This window comes from Maylandia zebra, linkage group LG7 (assembly GCF_041146795.1).
Source record: "Maylandia zebra isolate NMK-2024a linkage group LG7, Mzebra_GT3a, whole genome shotgun sequence".
In the NCBI taxonomy this organism is placed as follows: Eukaryota; Metazoa; Chordata; class Actinopteri; order Cichliformes; family Cichlidae; genus Maylandia; species Maylandia zebra.
This window is the reverse complement of record NC_135173.1, coordinates 32,610,076-32,630,819: the sequence shown is the minus strand read 5'-3', so window position 1 is coordinate 32,630,819 and position 20,744 is coordinate 32,610,076. Positions and strand designations below refer to the sequence as shown.

At 40.3% G+C, this 20,744-nt stretch overlaps 1 protein-coding gene across 2 annotated transcripts in view; it reads right to left on the bottom strand.

The window, feature by feature from the left end:
- dcc (DCC netrin 1 receptor) overlaps positions 1-20,473 on the bottom strand; it is a 354,092-nt gene extending 333,619 nt beyond the window's left edge. For both annotated transcript variants that reach the window (XM_076886255.1, XM_076886256.1), the window contains exon 1: positions 19,904-20,473. In XM_076886255.1, the coding sequence (XP_076742370.1) occupies positions 19,904-20,027 (124 nt within the window). In that variant the 5' untranslated portion in view covers positions 20,028-20,473. The remainder of the gene's footprint in view (positions 1-19,903) is intronic.
- Between the last annotated feature and the right edge of the window lie 271 nt (positions 20,474-20,744).

Genomic DNA, 20,744 nt, shown 5'->3' with positions numbered 1-20,744 from the left:
GTTTGGTCCAAGAACAGTCAAGACATACAACCATGAAAAATCTGCCAGTAACACAATCAGTATAAATACTTTAGACCTTTTTTTTCTTGCTTATGTACAATTGGACTGTAAAAATATTTTAACACTTCAGAATAATGGTCACACAGACTTGCTAAACAAGTGTGGAAAGAATCAGAAATCACCAGGGAACTGGTAGACAAGGTAGTTTTAGAAGTTAGAAGATGGTGCTTTCAAAGCATCTAATTATGACTTAGAGTACATAGGGGTAATTCAGCCATGAATCTATCTATTTTAAACCTGTTATTTGAGTCCAGGTTGCTGGGGCAGCAGCCCAAGCAGAGATGACCAGACTACCCTATCCCCATCCATTTCTCCTAAATGCAACTCTCCAAAATATCCTGGGTCTGCCCTGAGGCCTTCTTCTGGTAGGCATGCCCAAAACATCGCCCCAAGGTGGTGTCCAGGAAGCATTCTAGTCAGATGCCTGAACCACCTCAGAAGGCTCCTTTCATTGTGGAGGAGTAGCGCTCCACTCTGAGCCCTTTCGACTGACTGAGCTCCACACTGGCTCTAGGAGAGAGGCCATTAGAGGAAGCTCATTTCAGCCTCTGATATCTGCAGTCTCATTCTCTCAGCCACTACCCGTAGCTCGCCCATGGCCATCGGTGAAGGTAGGAAGGATATTCTATCTTTGCTTTCACACCCAGCTCTGTTAAACCACAGCAGACTGATACAGTATATGCATCACTATGAGTACCAATCCGTAAGTCAACCAGAAAAGCCGGAAAAGGGTGGTGTGCTGACTCCAGGTCAGGGAGCAGCTGCAAGTGGTCGAGCTCACATATCATGGGGTCTTGTCCGCAACTGAGTGGAGAGTGTAGCGAGAGACTGGCAGGATTAATTCAGTCATGCATTAATAAGCTTCATAAAAAGGAATTGAATTGAATTTAAAAGCCAGCACAGCACTTGACTTATACTGAGTTATGTTTAGCTAAATTTAGACACAGGATGACAGGAAGATTCATCCTCTTGTGACTAGGATTGGAGTCGGATCATTAAATTTTATAATTTGATATCTTATGACAAATTAGGAACTATCCTGATGGTGGGTTGGAGGAAGGGTTGGTCAGAGGACTCACAAAATATCAGCACTTATGATAATGAAAACATAGTCATTAGTTGTGAAGATCATCTAAGTTTATGTATACATAATTCTTGTACGCCAAAAGCAGTCATTTCTACTGTTGGCTCTGTATGATGAGAAGGAGAAAAATATCCCTAATGCTGGTCAAAATTTCTGTTTGCATCGGACAGCCAATCAGCAGAAAGTTACCTTAACAGTGTGAGGTCATCTTTGAAAACTAACCCAAGCCTCTGGTCCAGCCCCAAACTCACAAACCCTGTATTTTAGAGAAAAGGCTTAGTGTTAGGGTCATCACCAGATTTAGATTTAGACCTCATGTGTTTAAAGGAAGGGTGGCCTTAAAAGGGGGGAGCTGAACCAACACTGTAAAATATAAATCAAATCAAGTCACTTTTATTGTCACATCACATGTGCAGGTAGACTGGTACAGCACATGCAAGTGAAATTCTTGTGTGCGAGCTTCACAAGCAACAGAGGTGTGCAAAAATAATTTAACATGAGATAATCAAGTATTATTGTAAACTGTAAACCAAAAACCGTTTCTCTACTAGAATTCACACATAAGGACAACATAATACAAAAGAATGGCACTAAAACTGAGGTCAACACATAAACTTAAGCTTTAAGAACCAACTAGCATGTTTTAATTCAAATTAAATATTTACTAAAATTTACATTATGCATGATTTAGTCTCTGAATAAAAAGCCAAAAAATTCAAGTACCTGGGCTCATTTCATCAGAAAGAGGTTCAACTTCCCGTTGTTCAGAGGATACTGTGCTGTTGATTGAAACTCTGACATCAAATAACTTTTTACACTACATCACAAAAAAATCCCTCATCAGTGGGAATAATTAAAATACTGTGATGTCAGCAGTGTGCCATCCTGCAGCCATGCTGTCACCTCCTACTGCTGATGCAGTTTGATGTCACAGCTTCAGGCTTCGTGGCCCAGCGTTACACGCAGAATACCCACTGATCTGGCTGCAAGCGGCGTGCTGCTGTGACTTTGTGTATGAGCATGTGTGACTCTGGCTGCTTAAGCTGATGTGACATTTCTCTGAAGTTCAGGTCTGTTAAAATCAACTGAAATGTGAAAGTTTTCCAGGTCAGCGAAGATGCTCCGGTTTTGAACGCAGTGCTGAAATCTCTGAAGGTCACGACCTGTTTGAACTTCCTGGCTCATGATGAAGCCTGACAAGGTTGAAGTGGCTGACATAGTGATGCCTAACTGTTTTTTTCTCCAGGGATGGAAGCCAGGAGACACAAACTGCTAGATTTAAGAGCTTCTTTAAAGGGCCATAACACTTTAAAAAAAATCAAATTTAATCACATCAGCTGTAAATCAAACTTGTCACTACTTTCGTTTCTATAAAAAAGCGACCTACAGAAAAGTCTGAGTGAAGACTTTTGAAGTTCACAGCAGAGAGAGAGAGTACGATTAAACTGTATGATTTTATAAATCACTCACATTGGCGTGGAGAAATTTTGAGCCACTCGCCTTTACAACATTACTTCAGTTCATTGAGGTTTGTGTGTATTCTTTTATGCGCTCTTAATGTCCTGCTACATCCTTTCAGTCAGGTTAATTTCTGGACTTTGATTGGACTACTTTGGCTGTGCTTGGGATCTGTTCTTTGTTCATGACCCAATTTGTGCCAACTTTAGATGTCAGAGAGATGCCACTTTGGTCACTTTGATATAGTGAGGAGTTCATCTCACTGAGTGCAAGATGTCCATCAGCCCTCCAATGTCGTGCCTAATGGCACGAGGTGTTTCTGCTGATATGTTGCGTTTGGTTTTCTCCAAAAGTGATGCTGCACAACATGGACAAATATCTCCACTCTGGTCTTGTGTATCTAAAATACATTTTTCCAGAAGTCTTGTCATATGTTCAGAAAACATTGCAAACCTAAACAGTGCTGACATGTTTGGCAGCTCTTCCAAACGAGACGTATGTGTTCAGTTTCTTTGTTTTGTTTTTGATTGTACTGTCATTAACTATAACATTTACATCCTAACTCAGGCCTTTAGAGTCTGAGATCTAGCTCTTGAGTTTTTAGCAGTTCCTATGATTTAGCTGACAGCAGAAGCATGTTTGAAAGTCTCAATTAATTCTGTCGTTAGTGTCCGTGCTAATCTGCATTTATATGTATGCAAACTGCCTGGTTACCTAGTCATTAAGCAGAAGCAAACCAGTCCAGCATTTGTTTATCGGTTTGGATAACATCTACACAAAATCACTGTTCAAATAGCGACATGAATCTTACGAAGGCAGAAAACAAACTAGATTTTTTCAGGTTTTCAAAGCACCAGCACACGAGACACCAACAAAATGTAATTCTGCTGGTCTTTGTATTTACTGTGGGCTGACTGTAGTACTTGAATTGAGATAATGAACAGATGAATTCAAACCAGAACACACCTGTCTTCAAAGTGAATGATGTGGTGTTATCACCAAGAGCTAATGACAGCTTTGTTTCTGCCACTCTCTCTCATTTGTTCCTTCTTGTTTATAATATCACTCTCGTGTTTTGCATGTCCTTTTCCCTCACGTCCCTGTGATGATTGATGGTGGAGTTCACTCGATGCCTGTGGTCTGAAAACTCTGTGTCCTTGTCCCCAAACTTTGAAGTTCTTTGGCACACAGATACAAACCTGTGTCCAATCAACATGTAATATTTTTTCTATTTAACAGCAACATGTTTTCTCTATTAGAACCACAGAAGCAGAGCATGACCATGGCCTGCAGCACAAGGGGACGAAATAAATAATCAAAACAAAGACTTGCAATGTTTCATCGAATAGTTCAGTGTGTAAGACTGCAATCTCTGCGTGTGTATGTGTGAGTAAGAGAGTGCGGCATGCAGGATGCATCACTAATCTTTATAAGTGGCTATAAATCTGGCTGTGCTGTGGTGTTGGGCAGCGCGCTGCTGCTGCTGGTGAAGGGGGAGGGTGGTGGGAGTTGGGTGCGGTGCTCGGTGAGGGGTTCACTGGTTTCCTGGAGTCCTCCGCTCTCTCGCTTGCGTGATGCCACGCCAAACCATATGAATATTTATGAGAGGAAACTGCTGCAGTTGAGGCGATTCATCTCATCTGGTCAGAGCTGCAGCGCTGCACAGGAAGTGATTGTACTTCACACAATTCTGGATGTTTCTGGATTAAATCCAGCCACAGTTGACTGTTTGTCACCCACAGACCTCAGCGACTTGATTTACCTCTTTTTTACAGCAGGATAGAAGTCCAGGAGAATGAAAAGGGTATACATTTTGCTCTAAAGGCAGCCGCAGGAGCCCTACACTGTGACACAGTGGCCACACCCCCTGTTCTCTCACCTCTGAGTAAAGGTAGAGACAGCACTCAGTCACGGCTTATTAAAGCCACACTACTGATGTGTCATCCTGAAGCCATTACATGTGTCAGGCATCAGACTCTCGCTTCTGTTTCACCTTGAATGAGGTGACGTCATGCTTTTCCGATTGGAACTGTGGATCTGTAGCTTTGCCTGCTGAAGAGCTGAGAAAACTGAAAATTATGTTTATTAAAATTCAAGTGATGATGAACTACTAAGAAAAAGAACACACACTGTGAAAATATTGAGACAGTGAGGTAGCTGTTTACACAGTCTGATGTCATTTACTGTCAAAACAAAGGAGAAGTTGATCATTGTGGTTAGTAATCATTCTGTTGTATGAGATGAGGGAACAGGTGGGAAGCTTAGCTCATGTTAAATGCAAATCAAAGCTTTTTTTTACCTTGTGAGTGATCGTTTTTTGTCACTTTGACAACCACACCAGGAAAAATACCTTCCAAAGTCATTAGACACATCCACCATCAAGAAATAGAAGCTTTTCACACAGCTTTTCACACACTGTGATATTACACCACTGGAAAAAAAAAAAACAGGAACACCTAAAGCAGCACACAAAAACTGCTCTACAGGCATAGACACACCCACCACACTCACCAGGTCACCATCTGCTGGGAACCCCAGAACAAGCCCACAGAGACCACATCCTCCAGGACCCTCTGCTGGGAGCTTCCAGGTCATTTTTGTGCCATGAGAGGGACCTACGCAATAGTAGGCAGGTGCTAATATTATCCTCATTCTTAGCAGGCGTAAATTGGGGTCAAGGGTTTGTTTGGGAACACAAAAACATTTTTTAGAGCTGACAGACAAATAACCTGTTAACCACCTGTTTGTTTAAAATGCAAATAACTTCCTGTTATTAAATGTTACAAGAAGATTCACACTAGCATGGAGTACTTATTTTACCTGCTTTAGTGGCATTAGTTGTGAAGTACACTTTAACAGTGAAAACACTGAGTCAGTGAAGAGCAAATGAAAATATCAGGCTGCACAGTCTCTGTTGTTTTTTACTTATTCTGACTACACCAGCAGCTGAGCCTGTCTGACTACAGCTCTGGCTCAGGGCACAGGTTTTGCACTTATGGTTCAAGTGGAGAGCTTTAAAGATAATTACGGGTAATGTGCCGGTTACGTGTTTGTAAAACTGGGCTTAGCAGCTTGATTTGCTTTGCCCGGAGCAACAGAAGTTTGCCATGAGGCATTCTGAGCAAAAGCTGAGTTAAACCTCTTAACCCTGGAGGTTCCTGGGTTTGGGCCAGCTTGTATCTGCTATTAAAACGCAGCCACCATGTTTTAAAAGGCTGCCCATTCATTGAAGATTTAAAAATGGGTGCAGCATATTTGTGCCTAAAATTTGCTGCTACTGGCTTTATTTTTTATTTTCACCCTCAATTTTGTGAGTGTACTGACTTCAGCATGAGAGCTGATATAACAATAAGAATTTAATGTTTGTCAGGTTAACATCATATTGATTTTGATGACTCATGACACATAAACTGGAAGAATATGTTTTTCCTTTGCATTTCTTTTTCTCATGGGTAAAATTAGACTTTTTAAAGCCTCACCATTAGATTTCTAGCCATTATGTTGAATCAAAAGTGACCCTATTTGGATAAAAGGGTGGTTATTAGCTAATGATAGTAAGCTACATCCATAAAATACTCAGACACGCAGGCATATTCCAATAACTGCCAAGTAATAGACTAATAATACTAAAATTTCACTCAGCAAAACTGAAGGACAAACTTCTTATATCAGTCTGGTAGATATATTATTTGTAAAGCAGTTCCACTAAAAATACCTTAAAGGCATCAACATTACAAACAGCTCAGAAATAGGAAGACGATCGAGGTCCGTCATTCCTGCTGTGTGTCTTTAAGCCTCGACGAAACTCTACTGGGGTAAAATCACCCAGTACAGTTATGATGGGATAAACTATTCATAGAGGGTGTCATCTTGTTTATTTCTGCTGTAAAGTTAGCCATCTTAACAAAGGGGACACATTTTTGACCAACCTCAGGTGGACATTAAAGGAAGTGAAGTCAGTGGGTTTCATCTTCGTGTTATTTGTGTTAGGCTTGCACGCCAAAGCCAAAGATGTTAAATATACATCAACAAAACAGTAAACTGGCAGATCCTCCCATGAGAGAATCTGGAATCATAAAATATTTGAATTATTTACATAAAAAGAAGAAACAAATTAGAAATATTAAGGGAGCACTACGGTACACCAGTTGGCACTCACTCTTTTGGTCACCAAAAGACAAAACAACATCACCGACTAAGTCACAGACTAAGTTTGCATAACATTGTTGAGCTACGTCACACAACTTTTTACTATGGTGTTGTGTACAATAGCGCGCAAAAATCCCAAAGCATGAAGACAGCGAGCATGAAAACCTCTCCAGTTTTTCTCTGTTCTTTAATCACATCTTATTCCTCTTGTGATAAAAAACAAACACCCACAACAACAAAAAAGCAGCACATAGGAATGAAATAAATAAAGACCAATTAATGTAAAAGCATGCAGGCGCGTTAATGAGTAGGACTTAAAGGTGAGGGAGATGTAGTGCTCCTCAGGCAGGTAATGCAGGTTCCCAACATGAATAATGTATGAATGTCAGAGCAGAGCAGTGGATGTTAAATATAGAGAGCTGAGAGCAGAAGACGTAAATGAAACACTAATGTTCAGAGGCGAGGCAAATTATCTTCTTGTAAATTACTCACAGGCTCGTTTCTTTTTTTTGTTTTGTTTTCATTCCACCATCTGAATAATGCAGAGACACATTGAGAGGCTTAATTAAAATATACACCAAGGCTTTAAGGCCTAAAATGCTAAACATTCGGGTTGGAAATTACTGCTGAGGTGCTTTCAAAGCATACAATTGTCACTGCTGAAAAAGTTTTTGAATTTTTGTCAGAGCTCGAGTCAAGTTTTCTGAGATTGAAACTTGATTAGAGAATAACAATCCATGATGCTGTACCTACACAGCATGATTACAGAGCACATGGTAAAAGTAGATACGATTGAGGAGCTACAGAGCCATTAATTTCCTATACAAAAACATTTTATTTTACACAGCTTGAACACTTTAATCACTTTCATTCTCACATCCATGAACAATTTAGAGTCAACAGCTAAGTCTGGGAGTCTTGGAGAACTGTAGGAAACCCACAAACTCCAGAAAGCCCCCAGCCAGGTTTCAAACCAGGCACCTTAATCTTAACGTGAGGCGACAGTGTGGACCACAAGAGCCACTAGTGCTGCCGACAGTGTATCAAGGTAGGGAAGTCGAAGGACATCTTACTGTTTAGTCATTGCAGGCCACACGTCATCAAAACGTCTGCAAAATACTGACAGAAGTTCCAAATCAAGTGTGACACTTTCTGACCTGACACTAGTCTTCAAAGTTTGAACCTCCCAAACTTGCTTAACATTAGACTAAAGAATGTTTTTATTAAATAACAAGTTATACAATGTAAAATGCCAGCACCGCACACTCTGAATTGAGACAGAGGAATACTCTCATAAAAACATTTGAATTCCAGACTTACGTACTTTAAGTTTAATCTAGATTTGCCAAAGTTCAAGTGTTCATATTCAGAGAACCAGCCATAAATACAGTACAGGCACAAACTGCACCATAATCACCATCTGTATAGACCCTCAAAATCTATGCTATGACTCTGCGAAAACATAAAATATTTGAAATGTTACATCGTAAAATAAATCTGGCAACAGGGAGCCATAAGACCTGTGCCAGTTTAACCACAATAGGGGAATTTATTTTGTTGATAAGTAATATTTGTGTGGGTACTTTCACAATGTGTCATATTTGTCTTTTTTCATTCCCACACAGCTGTGATTTTGCTTCAGGTCCACCTCTGTCTGACAAATGAAGGTCTGCTGCACTAACACACAGGAACCCTCTGAGGGTTTCCCGGTGAATTATATTCTCAGATTTGTAAATGACGTTCTGTCCGCTGCTAGAGTGAAAAACCAAATTAAAAGTGAGCTGAAAGCAGCTAACACATTGCTTTTGCTCGTCCGCCGTATTAATCCACCGCTCCTGGCTGTGATTAGTCACAGGGAGTCTTTTTCATTAGGCCAATGGATCGACCTCCAAGATCTCAGCGCCGCACACTTCATATTTTACAGAAAAAGAGTCCAGTCCAGAGCTGGGGCTCAACACACAGCGAAGGACCCAGACTGGCTCAGTTTAGCAAGTCCCAAGTCAGATCATCAAGCCCCAAGAGAAATCCCAATGAAGATCAACAACCCAAGTCAGGACTGACAGGTCAAGATGAAGTTTCAAGACCCAGACAAAGAAATCATCAATCAAAACTACCCATGTCCAAGTCAAATCTCACAAGTTGATTAAAAAGTGTTAAGAACGGAGCACAACAAGATCACCCAATTCCATGTGAAGTCATGTACATGCCTTATATATAACATTTTTTTAGCCTTACTAACACTCAAAGCACGTTAGACCAAAAGTCACATTTTAACCATACATTCACAAAGCACTTTATACTCTAAAAGCACTTTATGTACCTCACATCCATGGCCAATTCAAAATCACAAATTAACCTAACGTGCATGTATTTGGACTGCGGCAGGAAGCCAGAGTACCTGGAGCCACTACCCAAAGACAAGTCCTCAGTATTATCCACATATCCACAAGACAAACACATAACATAACCAGCTTGTCCCCTTAGGTTTTAAAACCTTTATGTTACAGAATCCCATAGAAAGTTTTGCTAACTAATTTGAGCAAGGAATTTATAATTTCGCTAAGAAATGACACATTTAGTGGTAGAAAGTGATGCTTAAGACAGCAGTTAAAGACGTAAAAGTCTGTTGGGAGTCGGGTTGATCCCAAAGTTTTCTAGTGGGAACCTCAAATATAAGTGTAAGTGTAAAGGATCACAATAGCATTAACACTTGTAGTTTCATACGGATTAACTACATCCTGGTGCTATCATGGGAGTTTTGGGCTCATTGAGTTTAATGTTTTACAAGTTTGTGGAGAGACTCTTGAGCAAACAACATTTTTTGTAATAAAGCTGTATCACAGGGTGTAATACAACTATATTATTCCTTGTGACACATATTAATAATGCTAAGCATAATCTGCAGCCATTAATTATCCACATAACTGGACTATATCATATATCTATATCAACTATATCAACAACTCAACAAAACATTTAACGTTCTATACTGAAACTTCTAGTTTTGTTTCTGTATGTGCAAAATGTCTAATGGCAACCTTAAGCTAATACGATACATTAGCTTGTTTATAGATTGGATGACATATCTAGATTAGGAAATCAAAAATATGTTTAGCAAGAAATGGGAACATTTCTTTGCCTGCACCAGTTTTTTCAGCATAATTCACTGAATTAATAGAAGCAACATAAATAAAAACATAGATTTTTCCCCTGGTGAGCCTCATGTTTTACAGAATGCTAGAGAAAACTGTTTGCAGCACTTGCATTTGATTTCACAAGGCTATTTTCACTTAAATATTTTATCTTATTTCAGCATGTTTTGGAAGAATCTACATACATATAAGTTAAAGCACAGACGCTCCAAAGAGGTTTAATATTTGAGTTATTGCACCATAGTTCTAGCTGTAAGCATGGGGGACTATTACTACATAAAAAAGAGTGGAAAATAATTTCACTAATCACGTTATATTATGCCAGCATAGCGATGCTTGTTCCTTTGGACTTGGGTGAACATGGAAGTGTCACATCATGTTTAATTATGCAGGTATTTTTTCCTTCATACACAATTAATTGATAGCTTCTTGGAGGGCTGGATGGTTGGAGGTGTAAATTAACATCCTCTTGGTGTTAAAAGCCTGCTGTGTCTCTAATGGATCGTCCCTGGCTCTATTATTCAGCTCTGCTTATTAATGAAAAAGGTTTTACTGCTTTGAGCTTTTAGCTTTAATGTGATTCTTGATTGAATTTAGTTCATCTTGCTTCCATTGTGTGTTGTTTTTCAGAGTTTCGAGTTCAGTTGTTGCCGTCGACTGAAAACCTGTAGATTGTTATTCAAGGCGATGTTGAAATAACACCTGGTTTTTCAAAGGCTCCATCTCAACCTCAGCTTTCCAGAAACAGCAGAGACATTAACCACACATACATATGAATAATCCCAGTCAGAGTGGTGAGGTACTGCAGCAGCTTTTCAGTCCTTTATGAAACACTATGAACAATTACTTCTCTAATATGCACCACCATGAATACTTGTGAGAGTTTTGCAAGCCATATATTACCAGATAGTGCTGAATCTTCTTCTCAGCTGCGGCCACATCTGTAGTTTTCTATGGGGCACATTTGGCCTGTATTGATGGCATTAACTCATGGTGACTCTGGCTGCCTCACTTCACCCACAGGTCATAGGCAAGCCCTTTTTATGACTTTTGGGCCACATGTGTCCGACACAACTTGGACCAGAACTTGAACTGAGCTGTAAGAGCCAAAAGTAGCACAGAATAGACCAGGGCTGCCCAATCCCAGTCCTCGAGAGCTACTATCCTGCAGCTTTTAGATGCATCCCTACTCCAACACAGCTGAATCAAATGGTTTGATTACCTCTTCAGCATGCCATCGTGTTTGGCAAAGGCCTGATAACAAGCCATTCATTTGATTCGGGTGTGTGGGAACAAGGATGCATCTAAAAGCTACAGGACGGTAGCTCTCGAGGACCGGGATTGGGCACCCCTGGAATAGACCCAAATGTGTCTGGGTTAGAGCTGAGAGGTAAGGCTTCAAAAAATATATATTTGCATCTTGGTATTTTCTATGAAAACAGCTCAAATTCCATTGGTCATATCTAAAAACTGAACTTTAGTTCAGAGGTATTATAGTTTCAAAAATGCAGTAAAGATTTTTTTATACATTTACTCATGATGAAAACCTTTTATGACGAAAATAACGTATCACTGAAAAGAGGACAGACTCTGAGCTCCTCAAAAACTCAGGGAGCTCTCATCTATTTCTTTTAAATTACAAATCCAGAAAAAGGTGATCCAGAAAACTCCTCAGGATAAATGTGAAGCTGATACTTGATCAGAGAAAAGCTCACCCCACTGTGGGGTTCTTCAACAAGGAGTGGCCCCCCGAGGAAGCTGCCTTGATTTGATGGTAATTATAACTGGTAAAAATTAAGATGGATTAAGCAAGGTTTACATTTTTATAGACAAAAAAATAATTCATACATGCCATGCTTTACTGTTACACCTCTAAGTAAAATAAGACAAGATTGGATAAGACGGTATAATTTGTGAAGTGACAGGACAAAAGGAGATTAGATGGACTTTGCAGGAGAAGAAATGAGAAAGGGAGCGAAATTATCCTAAAAATGAGACACGAGATTGGATGGGACAAAGATGAGTAGACTTAACAAGTCGAGAAGGGATGGGGCCGAAGAATATATCTGTGAGATAATAAATCATAAAATGTGATAAGACCGGATAGACTTTGTGGGACTGATTGATTAAAAATAGCACAGACTTGTCTGGGCTAGTTTGAATTGAATTCAGAGCTCACTCATCTCCTCAACTTTCTGTTTTCACCAGGAAGCTTCTAAACAGTGTTGTTTAATAATTGTAACAAATCATTTCAGAAGCCTTGGTGTGCCTCATTTCACGGTGGGCAGACAACAGAAGGGAATCCAGGCAGACCAGTCAAATATAAGATGGATTAGTCAAATTAGACAAAAACTATTGTAGATATTAACAAACACCACACATGAACAAACAGAGCAGATAATGTAAAAACGAAAACAGCGATATTCTGCATGTCAGAAGATTAGGTGTTAACTTCAGAAACAGTAAAATCCTCTCAGGATAAAAACAAAGCTTCTTTGATAAATCTGCTCAGTCTTAATATTAATAATACTTACTCTAAAGCATTCTTCAAATGACCACGCCCCCACATGTTGCTAGTGTATACACACATAAGCCTTAAACCAAAAGAATAAAATGCCGATAATCCCATGAGACGCTGCACAAGAGGAGATGAAGAAGAAGACATTTGATGAGGTCCAAGGAAGAAAAAGAAACGGCACAGAAGCAGCAGGAGAACTGTGTGTAGTTTTGCGTTGGAGGGTGAAAAAAAACACAGGAATTTTCATTTGAGCAGCGGGTTCTTTAAAGGTGCAGGAAAATCACCTCACACGCATGAAAGCTTGAAACCTGGCATCAACAACAATAACAATAATCTGCTGTAAAGACCTGAGCAGCAACCGGAGGATAACACTGTTTCTTTATGGCTTTAAACTGGTTTTTAACTGGAGTACTTCAGCAGCTGCTTGATGGGTCGCCCTGAATTTTTTCTAGAGAAGCTAAATCCGCTGGTTTGATCCTGAGCCGATGGTCTTTTTCCTGAGCAGCAGCTGCAGAGAGTAGAAAGTTTTGGTTTATAGTAAATTCTAATGAATAATCTGATGGATTTTAGTTTGGAGATTCAATACAGTGATCTGTGCTACCAAGAGGATGAATACAATCCTAAATTATCTTTTTTTCTATAGAGGGGATGAATAAAAAAGAGATGTAAATATTTTACCACTGGTTTGATCAGGGCTTGATCATGACAAAAACCTCCAATATATTGATTCATATCCACTTGATTTTGAACAGCTTTCAGGCGTATCACATTACAGGTAGTTGACATTTTAATGTGAGATAACTATTCTATTCAGTTTTATTTATATAGCACCAAATTACAACAACAGTCACCTCATGGTGATTTATATGATAAGGTAAAGACCCTACAATAGTACAAAGAAAACCCAACAATCAGACAACCCCTTATGAGCAAGTACTTTGGCAACAGTAGGAAGAAAAAACTCCCCTTTAGCAGCAAATACCTTGTTCAGAACCGGACTGCAAGAGGGGCAGCCAGTGCTGCCGCCGATAGGGGTTAAGGGGAGGAAGACAAAAGACACACTGTGGAGGAGAGCCAGAGAGAACTAATGATTAAATTCAAAGTGGTGTGAAGACAAAGTGAAAAGTGGTGAGTGAAGAAGTGGCTGGAGTTCCACTTAATTTCCTTTAAAACTGACCTCCAACCATTAGGATTAAGTGTAGCAACCTCCCTATTGTTTTGTTCAGCACTAACCACCCATCAGAAACTATCCAGTACTTTAATTTATCACTAAATTCCAGCAAAACTATTAAAAACACTGGAAGCTTCAGGTCTATGCTGCATTTAGCCAAACAAACAGACCAGGAAGCTAGCGTGCAGCTGCTGCTGCATCTGCAAGCTGCTTTGCAACATCCCCCCAATCCCTGCTCCTCATTTTCATGCAGGTTCTGATTTAATGGTACTCTTATTATCACTGATACCTTGTCTGTTCTATAAGGGGCATATAGAATAGTCATGTTATATATAGTGTGGGCCTGACTAAAGTGAGATTTTGGACACTAAATAATATATCCTGTGTAGAAAATGAAATAGAAATCAGCATATTATTGCAGCTGGTTATAGACTAAAGTGAGTGTTTGTTTGAAACATGGCCTAATGCTGCAGTTTCCTTTGGGCCACATTTGGACTTGACTGACAGTGTTGACACAAATCAGTACTGCTGAGTGAGCTGTGTTACAGGTCCACTCTATTTAGGTCAGATGTCAGTTGTGCTGTGACAACCCATGTTACGCCGAGCCGATGACTTTTTGGCCACATCTGTTTAATTGAGCAGTTGGTAGTGCTCTAAAGAAGCTATGTATGCCAAAATGATCCCAGGTTAGGCCCATGTTGCTATCTGGATTCTTGGAATATAAACAATCTGTCCATCAGCTCTGATCGATGTAAAAAATGAACCCCCAACTCTCGGATGGTGTATATCAATCAGATCCTGTTCAGCAGCTTACCCATCATGCTGTTGGCCACAAGTGACCCCATAAAAACCAAAAAGCAGACAAAGACACTGCTTTCCTACAGTGACAGCCTTAAATATGAAAGCGATGCTACAGATGAACTCTCCGCTCTGTCAGGTTCACCGGCCTCGTGTCGACTTTGATGATGAATCATCGAGGTTAAAGCTCATTGGGAGTAATCTAATAAGATGACCAAAACAAAAACAAATATGAGACATTCACCTTTCTTTCACTTCATCAAACACTCCATCCATCATAATTTGGTGATAGACTGAAACATCCTAGCAGAGGGAAGAAGTGCGACAGAGAGTTTTGAGCATTTTTCAGCTCATGTTGCTTTCATCCTTTCTTTGAAAGTGGCAAAATTGTTTAACAGAAGGCATGAGACACTTCCTGTCATGCAGTGATCTTGCAGACTTCAATCTAATTAAACTGCGACCAGTAAAAAGCGTGACATTCTCAAATGTGCATTTTCAGCCACGTCTTTGTAAGCCACATTTTCCTTTTCTGAGTGGAAGCCATGGAAATTTAAGACTTATCACAAAAAAACATTTTCTAGTGAAAAAACATCAGTGTATTGTTTGTTCGGATGTTTTAGTGAAATTCTTAGTTAAATATAATATATAATATATTATATATATAATATATAATATAATTAACCCTACTGCTAAGTGGTTAGCAAGTAACATTACAGACGTTATGAGACAGGAAGTAATATATAAGCCTGCAGCATTTTTTAAACATAAATATATCCTAATTTGTATTCCTTAAATTTGCAAACAATATGATCCTACTTCAAAAAAATAGACCAAGCTTATTTGGGTCTTGGTTATTTATACACTTTCCCTGGAAAACTGGTTCCACGAGAATATCTGCTATACAACTGCTGAGCCTTGCAGGGTTCCCACCATTTCTGCAAGGACTACATCAGTCAACATTGCACAAATTAAATTCATGGTTGGTATTACACGTTTTTTCTTTGACCTCGCCACCATTTTAAATGCTGAAATCAGCACAAACTGCATGAAAAGAAGGTGGGGTGGGTTGCATAGCAGCTTGTAGTGATAGTAGCAACTAATTGCAATTGTTAAGGCAGTTTAAATACTGTGTCCTACATAAGATTTGATGTATAGAGAGGTATTGATGAATGTTTTCATTCTTTGTGCTTTCCAATCTGTCTCCTGTGCACATAGCTGCTCTGTAAACTCTGCCTCCTCAAAGAACCCACTACTATCTTTTAACTTTCAGGAAACCAGTTCTCTTTAGTGGATTAGGTTAAAGTCCTGAAGGTAAACAAATGCACCATGACTTTGGGCCTTTTGGCTCAGCACTTACAGTAAGGAAGTTAAGCATTGGGCTGGGAAATGATTTTGCATGCCAAAGTTCAATAAAGTCAGACTGAACATGTCCTATTTGTGTGGCTTTCCTTAAGTCTTTCTGCAGTTCAGTTGAAAATGAGTGGATTTTGGCACAAAATGCAGCCTTTTTAAATATGGATTTTGGCCCAATCCTCAGATGATCGTCTGCCAACAGCCTGCAGGTTTTCAATCCAACCAAAGACTCCACCAAGTGATTAACTCTCCTTCAGGTGAAGTGAAGGAACTCATCAGTGAAACCACCTGCTGAGACGACTGGCTGGACTAAAAACAGGCAGATGCGCCTGTGAAAGCGAGCAGGACCTGCTTCAGCCGTGCGGGAGATTTTCTGAATTGGCGTGTAGGAAGGTTTCACGAGTCAGGCCTTCGTGTGTGGGTGCGTGTGTGTGTTTAGCCTCTCCACAGATAAATGCTCGGTGTGGGTAAAATATTCAGCAGAGGATTTTATAGCTGAGCTGTTGAAGAAATATCAGCAACACACAAATAAACACACGCACACTATGAGTCAGAGCTGCTCAGCTGATCCAGCAGCTACATTTTGTGAGTGTGTGTGTGTCTGTGTGAAAGTGTACTCTCATATCATCAATTAGCTTAATTAAAGTGTTTGGACATAATTTATTGACAGCAGGAGGTTGAGAGAGAGAGAGTGAGAGAGAGAGAGAGAGAGAGAGAGAGCGAGCAAGAGAGCCCGAGTCCAGCAGCTCTCTCTGATCTGTTTGGTTTTGCAGTGTTTGCTCTTTTGCTTTCATAATTTTCATTATTGAACAAAGATTCAATTAGAAATTCACTCAAATGAGCTGCTTACAACAAGATGTCTGACAGATCTAGTTGTAATACAATTTATTTATTTAGATTACGTGTTGTATCCTGGCTACTAAACACCAGAAGAAAGAAAAGTGTTACACTGATGGGTTGGACATGTTAGGATATCTGATGGCACTTAGTGTTTAAGTGATATTCATGACAGTGTGCTGCTTCACAGTCAAAGCCAGACCTAGATAGCACCTCCCTGCACAGCAGTATTTGTACTATTCGCATTTTTTGTGCAATAATACAGTGTAACCTATAAGATCACTGTTTGGATTATGATCCTGATGACTTGAAACACAATTTTTAATCTAGCTGTTATTTATTTATTTATTTATTGTCTATCTTCTTGGATTTGTGTTTTTGGGATTATTAAAGTAGTCGATCCAATCAATCATTAGTGTAACCCGGAACAAAAGGACATTAAGGTAAACACAAATAATCCTCCACTAAAAAGATTCACTGCAATCTGCTCGTCCCACTTAGTTTCATATACAGATAGACTGCCAGAGAGGAAAACCTGGAAAAAGGAGATCAGAGCCAGCAGCCCAACATGCCACTGGCTTGTAAACTTAATCACATCAGGTGAAACTAAACCAGAGAGGAGGGGAAAAAAGATTCAGTCAAAGCCACAGGCTCGCACATGATCAGACTCAAAGAAACTAGCTAAGGCCCAGTAAAAACTATTTACACTCACTATATATATATATATATATATATATATATATATATATATATATATATATATATATATATATATATATATATATATATATATTAGGGGTGCAACGATATTCGTATCGATATTGAACCGTTCGATACAGTGCTTTCGGTTCGGTACGCATATGTATCGAACAATACAAAATTTGTAATTTATTTTATCAACTTTCCTTCTGACGATGCTGTCTGTGTTAAGCGCTCAGTGAATCTGCGTTCGACTACTCCGCCTAGGGTCGACAGTGCAGCCTAGGCGGAGTAGTCGAACGCAGATTCACTGAGCGCTCAACACAGACAGCATCGTCAGAAGGAAGAGCGCAGGGCAAGCTAGCGAGACAGAAGTTAAGCTCTCCTTGTAACATGGACCTTACCCACCCTCATTCAGATCTGGTGTTTGGAATTATTTTGGTTTTCATGTGACGTATGACCCTGAAGGTAAGCGAGTCATGGACTAAAGTAAAACAGTATGTTGGATGTGCCATGCAATGCTCAATTACATGGGTGGGAACTAGTGTGTTAGCGCAGTTAGCTTGTTAACGTGTTGGCCGTCTAGCCCCATGCACGGGGCGATCGGCAGTAGCTCGTTAACGGAGATTTGCCGTGTTGTGGCGTTAAGGTCATTTCAACGAGATTAACCTGAAAGCACTAGTGGGAACACAACGAATATGACTGCACATTTACGCCGACATCATCCTAGAGCAAAGACAAGTGGAAGCAGAAAAAAAACAAGCAAGCATGCTACTAACTTTAGCCGAGTCATTTAGATAGCTGTTTAATATGCTGCTGAGAATATAGCCCAGAAGAAGCGGATAGTATAGCTTTTATTTTGGAAAGAGACATTTCTCTGTAATAAACTCTCTTTTCCAAAGATGAGTGATTCCTCAATCAGATACAGGGCTCGCAATATCGCTAGCCCAACGTCCCGGTGCTAGCGATTTTTTCAGTCGGGGTACCAAAATCTATCTCTGCCCTGCCCGTCGGGCTATTGTAGGAAGGAAAAATATATGTCAATGCTTTTGCATTCTTTCAGAAATGTAGCTGGGTAATTATGTCATTGGCATCGGTGAGCCACTGTCAATATGCGACATATTGAAGTCGCGTTTGAATTTGCGCTTGTTTTTTTGCTTTCACTTTGCAATCGCGCGAACTGTGTATAGAGAGCGACAGCACTGATCTGTGAGTGATGATAATTTGTGCACCAATTCCTCTGACATCGTCTTATTAATCGTTAGCTTACTATGCAAACATGACAAGTGAAATCTCCCGCAGCTTAAACATGTGAGAGGTTGATCGCGCAGAGAATCGCTGAGCTTATGTGAGTGCGTGTGTAAAAGCAGCAGGATTTATATTTGACTACGATGACCTGGATGACTGAGAACCTTCACAGACAGATATATATTTTAGTTCTGCTGAGCCAAATAAGACAGGTCAGGGTGAAGAAGTGACAGCCAAAGAAAAGCTTACCACAAAACGGAGAAGTTATGACAAATCAGACTATAAGGCAAAAAAGAAAGTGCAGCTTTATGGTTTCATGGACAAAAGAATTTCTGTGGCTGCAATATGACGAGCTAAATAACCAGGGCTGCACATAAGTGGTCCGCAGGTGCGCATTCGCTGTCAAAATAAAAAACACGCACAAGGGTTAGGGTTAAATTTAAAAACTGTACTTTTGAGTTAAAATATATATTTATAATTTTAATAAATGACAAATTAAAAAGGCATGAACATTTTTTTTGTATCGAAAAAATATCGAACCGTGACACCAAAGTATCGAACCGAACCGAACCGTGAATTTTGTGTATCGTTGCACCCCTAATATATATATATATATATATATATATATATATATATACAGATAGATAGATAGATAGATAGATAGATGTATATATTCAAAAAATCAGAGACAAATTGGTGAAGAGAAGCATATGCAGTTAAACATACACACCAATATGATTCAGCAGCCTAAACTTCAGCACAATGAAAAGAAGATGAAACAGAAAGACTTACAAAAAGCAATTTAATAATAAGAATAATAATAACTGAAAATTAGGGGAATTAAAGCAAATCCAGTGCAGACAAGCGACTGTGGGTAAAAAACACAGAGACAGTCTAACCTGGCTGCAAAGATCCAGAAAGGTTGAACAAACCCTCAGTCAGCCAACAGATCAGCCACATGAAACACACAAGAACCGAGGGAAGGACCAGCAGTCTCACAGCTACACCAGTAACTCGGTTACTGGAGCTGATAATGAAGGTAAAAATGCAACATAAGGAATAATAAAGATATAATAAATAACAATAACTAGAAACCTCTTAGGTAACATTGATCACATGCTGAAGCTTGTCAAACCTTCCAGGGCCTCAGGACACACATGCAGGAACCCGCATGATCAGACCTGAGTCCGGGTCAGAACCGAGGCTCTAAAGCCAAAAGAGAAGCGCAACAAATGTGCCAATTATCGTTAGGTCTGCAGCAACGAGCAAAGACACACGCACACTCACACACACTAATACAGCCCGCACGGACACTCACACACAAACACACACTGCGGGATGGAGACAGCAATCAGGCATGTACACCCCCCACTCACCGTGCGCTGTGGTGTGAGCAGCCAGCAGCCAGCAGAGCAGCAGGTACAGTCTTCCTGTTCTCCTCCTCCTCAGCACCAGCAGCTCCCAAACATCACCGATACATCCAACCAAAACCCCCTCCATGCTGTCCTGCTCCAGTCCCGATGAGTCCGTGGAAGCACAGAAACGCACACACACACACACAATCCCGCTGTTCTTTCAGTGTTTTTTGTTTTTGTTTTCAAATCTTCAACAGAATCCAACTGTCAATTAAGAAAATAAAAAATAAAGGAGAAAAAACCCACAGAGTGGTGAGTCAGGAGGATGGTGAGGAGAGAGAAAGAGAGGGGGTAAAACAGCTTCTCTTCTCCCCAAAATATCCCTGATCCCCAGTCGGGCTAGGATCCCCCAAAGAAAAGAAAAAGGGAAAGGAATTTCCAAAATACACAAATGCAGATCTGTTTCCTCCTTTTAGAGTCGAGAATAAGTTCCAGTAACTACAAGTGAAGAGTCTCCATCACTCCTGCACGCTGCTGCTTCTTCCCATTCAAACAGATGAGAGGATGGTTAAAATCCGCGCTGCCTTCCCGGAGGTCTGCTCCGTCTGCTGGGGAGAACTGATGGAGAGGGTCGGAAGAGGAGGGGGGAGGCGGAGGGGGGAGGGAAAGAGTCGAACCCCCTCTCTCTCTCTCTTTTCTCTGTAGGGCTATACAGCTGGAGAGAGAGAGGGTCGAGAGACCCTGTTGGAGTATGGAGCCATTGATCTAAAGAGGCTGGAGGTAAACCTCGGAGCGGGAGTAGAATCAGGGAGCGGGACGGAGCGGGACAGAGCGGGAGTTGGAACCCGGCAGAGGAGGCAGA